The 6000-nt window shown below is 42.0% G+C and overlaps 1 protein-coding gene across 2 annotated transcripts in view; it reads left to right on the top strand.

Annotated features, from left to right (window-relative positions):
- The first annotated feature begins 942 nt into the window (after positions 1 to 942).
- PTPRR (protein tyrosine phosphatase receptor type R) overlaps positions 943 to 6000 on the top strand; it is a 137582-nt gene continuing 132524 nt past the window's right edge. Inside the window, exon 1 of one of the 2 annotated variants that reach the window (XM_071766786.1) lies at positions 943 to 1168. In XM_071766786.1, the coding sequence (XP_071622887.1) occupies positions 943 to 1168 (226 nt within the window). The remainder of the gene's footprint in view (positions 1169 to 6000) is intronic. The other variant, XM_071766793.1, reaches the window with a different exon arrangement.

Genomic DNA, 6000 nt, shown 5'->3' with positions numbered 1-6000 from the left:
ACACGCTGTGCAGCCCTTCCTAGCTCTACATGAAGATTTCTGCACAAAAGTTCATTTAAAGCCAGCTAGAAGGAAGCAAGCTCTGTTAATCTGCTTTGTTATTTTCTACTCTGGACACCTCATTTCGGTTGCAGACCTGGCTGTGTGAATATGCTCTTTGTCACATCCATCTGTCTGTAGACAGATCACTTGACGAGCGACACATCTCCTGCTTCCTCTCAAGGTTATCCTCCAGTGACTCTTGATCATTTAAACTCAACATTAGGAAACGATGTTATTACAGGGCTGCTTCATATTTGGTGACTTTATGGTTATTTCTGATACACACGCAACCAGACTTCGTGACTCCTGAGTAGGTGTTGCATCAGTCTGGCCTAAACCACTACGCGGAGTTCAGCAGATCCCCAACAAACGTTACTTTGTTTCTGTACCAGTGCTGATTTCCATCATGCAGCTTTTCCTGACTGCTTATTTTGCAGCACAATGTCTTCCGCAACATATCGAGGGGCAGAACCGCCTTTCCGCGAACGCAAAACCACCGATCCTCAAAGTCCTCCCAGACGTGCAAAATCTTCTGGCAGTCCCATCAGCTCTGCAACACCGGGGAGAAGTAAAAGCCTACATGTTTCTGCAGCAGAGAGCCTCGGCTGCTGCTTCGGCTGGGAGATGCGGGAGAAACCACCCGCCCCCTCTCCCTCCCTCCCGCCTCCTGCCCATATATGCGGCTGGCACTAGAGATCTCTCTCCTTCCCGGACACTTCGCCTCCCCACGGACCTTCCACAAGCCCATCTCCCGGTGGTGGGGGGAGAGCTCAGCCCCGTCACCATTGCTCCTCTCCGGCGGTGCCGGCCCCTCACTCACAGCCACCGCCCCCTCCCTTCCCCGGCGCCGGGGTGACAGCACCCACCGCCCAACCGCCTCCTGCCCACGCCGCCCCGCGCATGCGCAGGCACCTCCCAGGCATGCTCGTTGCCGGGGGCGGCGAGGGAAGGAGGAGGAGGTGGAGGAAGGAGGAGGAAAGGGGGGCGGGGAGAGCGGGACGCGGTGTCGCGGTGCTGCTTGCCTCGCTCCGCCTGGCCTTGGGTCGCCTCGGCGCGGCTCACATCATGCGGCGGGCGGCCGCCTGCGTCCGGGCGCTGTGTCTCCTGCTCCACCTCCGCGCCGCAGGTGAGCGGTGCCGGCGGGCGAGCACCTGTTGTGGCGGAAGGGGACGGGTACGGGTACGGGGGTGTCGACCTGGGGCGGGAGGTGGTGGTGGGGAGGGCGGGCGCGGTAACGGGTGCTGGCACCCGCTGGCCCTGGGCGGGCGGCGGGAGCGCCTTTCAGCACCATGGACAGCTCCCGCCCGCCGGCCTCCGGGACCCCGCAACCGGCCGAAGGAAATCGCGACTCTTTGTCCCTTCCCCTTCCCCATCCTTTTTTTGGTGGGTTTTTTTGTGTGATGTGGATTTTTTTGGTTGGGGTTTTGTTTTTTTGTTTTTGTTTTTGTTTTTTTTCCTTGGGAGAGGATTGTATTTGCTCATGGCAGCAGGATTTTTAAAAAGGGAAATTGGAAATTTCAGCTGCGACAGCAGGCATTTCGGCTGTAGCAGCGATAAGAAATCCCCTCTCTGCTTGGCTAGCAAAACGTGTGCTTCATTCAGAAATGTGGTGAGTGACGAGAGCCCTGGTCTGTAAATGAAGTTCCACTGCCAGTTTCGTTCTGATAGTCAGAACTTGTATTTCTGGCAGAAATCTCAGATTTCTCTTAAATAATGAAAAACTACTTATTTTTCAGAGTCTCTCTCCTGTGCAGACTTAAGCATATCTACTTTTAGGAAGGAAGAAAAATCTAGGGTAGCTGTATGATTGAATTAAGCTCTCAGTTAATAAAGCTGAAGATTTTCTATGTTTTATCATTTACGACAAGCATCGCTACTTCTGAAGTAGAAAATGGCTATTGCACCCTGCTTTTAACTTCACTGAAGTTTAATTAAGGACAAAAATTAAAGCAACTCCCAGGTACTGCTCCTTTCTCTCCCAAGGATGTTGTTTTTATGAGAGATTTTTAAGATGCAACAAATTCTCATTGGTTTATTGCAGAATCATTAGAAGGAATGATTGAAATGGATGTCTTTTAGTGTGGAAGCAGGGCATGCTTCCTCCTCTCCCCAGATAAGCTGTGTTAGGAAAACAGTTGTTTATATGGACACTTCGGGAAGTGAGCACCACATTCTTTTGTTTGCTGTTGTCAGGAGAAATTATCTGCCTCAGTTATCGGTATTTTATTGCCCTGGAATATTAGGTTACATTTCATAAATCTGTCCCTTATATATATAGTTAGGAAGCTCATGCTATTATGCTTTATATTCATGCGTGCAAGAGATTATTGACTCAAAGATAGGGGCATTTCACAATCCATTTAAATAAAATCCTTAAGCTGCTTTTAGATTGTTCTCTTACTACATGTATTAAAATTATCATCTGTAGAAAAGTAGTGTACAGCCTATATTTGAAATAACATGCCTTCTAATCTTAATGTGTCCTCAGTTAATAGTGGACTTCACATTGTTTGGATGTGCTTCATTTTTCTATCCTACTAATGGAAAATGGGTTTATATTCTGCCAGTAAACCATTTACTTTCCTTATGAAGTTTTACTTTTTTCATTAAGTTACTGGGAATGCTTGCAACCAAAGCCTGGCCTTTATTATGAAAATCTCTTTACTAATCAGAAAAACAGAAGAAAATAGACATTTGTATGATGTTTCTTTCTTCCCTGGGCAGTCTTGGAAAATACTTATTTCAGAAAATGTGATGGAGATGTTGGAAAGGAGCTGATTTCAACTTTTGCGTATTGAAACAGCTCGCATTAAGCTAAAGAGCTGTATTTTCTCTAAGACAGGGCTGCATGTTCCTCTTTCTTGTTGGAAGTCATTGAAGATGTCACAGCAATGAAATAACACAGTAAGCTTAAAATGCTAAGATTTCTCTGTTTCATCCTGTAGAAACTTTGGTCCTTCAGGGGTCATGACTATGGACATCTTCTATGTATAGGCTAAATTTATGAATTATTGATGGTGGTTTTACAGTTTTTGTTCATGTGAAATCACAAAATGCATTCTACTTGCCACTGGTGCTAGGTCACAAAGTATATCCTAAATGTCAAATTTTTTGTTATGTGATGGAAACTCCTTGGCTTTTTCATTCCAAGTCTGAATGTACATGAAGCAGGCTTCTAGGGAATGTTGAAGATGCTGGCAACAAGCATTAGCAAAATCTCCCATGATATCAGCTGGTGATAATAAAAGTGAGAGAAGACACAAGACTACATTTATTTGAGCTAATGCTCCAGTAAAACAAAACAAAACAAAACAACCCATAAAAACCCCTCCCCAGTCTGTAGTGCATTTAAATAGTGCTTTGTAATGGAAAGGTAATGCACTTCATAGTGCAAATCTGTTTTGTTATGGAAAAGCAATTCTGCTATGGTACCCTCATATGTATTCACAAAAAAAAAAAAAAAAGGAAAATATTTTAAAAAATATGTTCAGAATTTTTCATGTGCTTAAAAAGGGACCATTTTACTGATTTAGATGTTCCAATAAAGCATGACTGCTGTGTAAACAGAAAATTAAATCCAGATATGCTGCTGGTATATCCTTATATTTCTTGCTGAAATTAAAGACACTTGTATGTGTGTTTATGAAACCAGAATTGGGCCCTTCTGATGAGTGCAGCAGGTAAAGTAATCAGCCTATATAGAGCTTGCTGTTGGGTAAAGACCTAAATCTGTAGCGACTGATCACTGGTCAGCATGAACCTTCAACTTACATTATGCATTGCATGAGAGACTTAAAGGCAGCACAGGTTATACTCTTTTTTAGTAGATATTGTCTAATACATGTTCTTGCAGTGAAAAACTCATGGCTCCCAAGATGACTAGGAAGCATTGTTTCTCTGTAAAAGAATGGCAGGTGTTAGCAAAAACTCAGTGATGCATTAGACTAACTTGTAATTAGAGCCATTTTTGTCATCCAGCTTACTCAACTAGTTAGCTATTTCACCTCATTTTCTGTTTTAACAAATTTCACGAGCACAATTAAAATGTATGATGAATTAAATATCCATTTACAGGAAACAGGCTAGGAAAATCAACCAGATTATAAAAAAAGCTCAGTTATCTATCACTATATCAACTCTCCACTTGCCTTACATTAAAAATCTCTCATTAAAAGAATATTTTTTGCAGAATTTGTTTTTAAGATGAACAAACCTTACTCCTGGAAAAGCAAACAGTTAACAACTGAAGATTTGCTCAGCTCATTTAAATCATGGTTTCTTGTGCAAAGGCCTTGCAATAGCTTGCTAGGGCCTTCTATCACCTAATGTTATTATTCTCTTCATCAGTGAAGAGATGCATTGAATTACTTAAGTCAGTAAGGACTCATGTTTCCCTACTAGCCTTTTCAGAAATGAAACATGTAGCTTCTTTTCTCAGCCTCTTGATGGATCCCTTCCCCAAGCCCAACAGCTGAATCATGTAAAATGAAAGGTAATAGTATTTGGTCTCCTTGGGTAGTGCTGTAATAACACGAGGATTGCTTATCTCAAAACTGAAATGTGTTTGACCACAGTATGCTAAGCCAATTCTCTGTTAATTGTTTCCAAAGTCAGTAAAATGATTTTTCTACTTCAGTGTTGGGGACCTGTTTTCTAAAGAAAATGCACAATCTCTGTCACAAAAATGAGAAAGTCTGGGGGCTGTACTTCTAGGGCTGAGGTGAGATCTGCACAAAATGCATTCACAATCAGATCCATCTCAGTAACCTCATACTAATAAACGAATAATACTAGCTCCTAAATACACTTAGAGTGAATGTGAGGAAGATATTGATTTTTAAAAATGTACTGGAATTATGCTTCATTGTACTAACATAATCTAAATGAATCTGGTACTTGTAATTGCCTTCTCTAAAAGACATATTGCTGTCCATGAGTGGGTATTTTTACTAGAATAGACATGTATGCCTTTTATTAGTAGATTCATGGAGGGTAATGATCAGAGGGTAGTCATCTGTCTCTTTAAAGATTCTGTTGGCCAGAAATAGTTTTATAATCCAGTATCTGACTTAATATTTTTGAGTAAGTATTCATCTGGAAAAGAGATTCGTCTTGGTTTTACATGTGGAAATTCTTGCTATTAATTTTGAAAGACTGAATCTTCTATGAGAGGTTTATGTTCAGTACATCCATTAGGAAATTACTGAGATTTGTGATCTTGAGATTCCTGCCTAATTTTGTTTGTTGTGTTATGAGAAGACTGAAACATCATAGCCAACAAAGACTGGTTCCAACTTCTGTAGAGTGAAGCAGGAGACCTGCTGAAAAACCATGAATTGAGCACTTTGGGGTGTCTGTCTCTCTGGAAGGCAGCTAATGAGATAACATCGAATGGCCATGTTCGGTGGTGGTGCCCCTTCACTAGGGTATTATGAGATTTAATGTGGGGGACTAGAAGGCATGGTGGGACTCTTACTCTATAAGGCACAATCATTGCAATATAGTATTTTCAGCATGGTTTTGGACTAAGTACTTAGATAAGCTTAATAAAATCTGCTCAGAAGTCCACAGTGTGATTTCCTAGGGCAGTACGACTGCAAAATAACCAGCTGAAATTTTAAGAGTGAAGTTGACTTCCCTCCATACCAGCTTCAGATTTCTATGGAGATACTATATGTTTACATCCACACTACAGCAGAGCAGAATTAATCTGCTGACAACCTTCATTTGGAAACTGACGGTAATCACAAAATTAGCAAATTGATGCAGCACTTTCTCACACCTTCTCGAAAAATATCTGATGTGAGACTTTATTGTACATTACTGCTAGGGCCTAAGTATGGCAGAGCACTTAAGTGCCTATGGGACCAATGGCTCATCTCTTAATTTGCATGTGTAGACCTAGTGGAATCAATGGTCTGTGGTATCCAGTTTCATTATTGACATATCAGGCAACAG

This window comes from Heliangelus exortis, chromosome 1 (genome assembly GCF_036169615.1).
Source record: "Heliangelus exortis chromosome 1, bHelExo1.hap1, whole genome shotgun sequence".
Classification (NCBI taxonomy): Eukaryota; Metazoa; Chordata; class Aves; order Apodiformes; family Trochilidae; genus Heliangelus; species Heliangelus exortis.
This window is presented reverse-complemented; position numbering and strand designations above follow the sequence as displayed.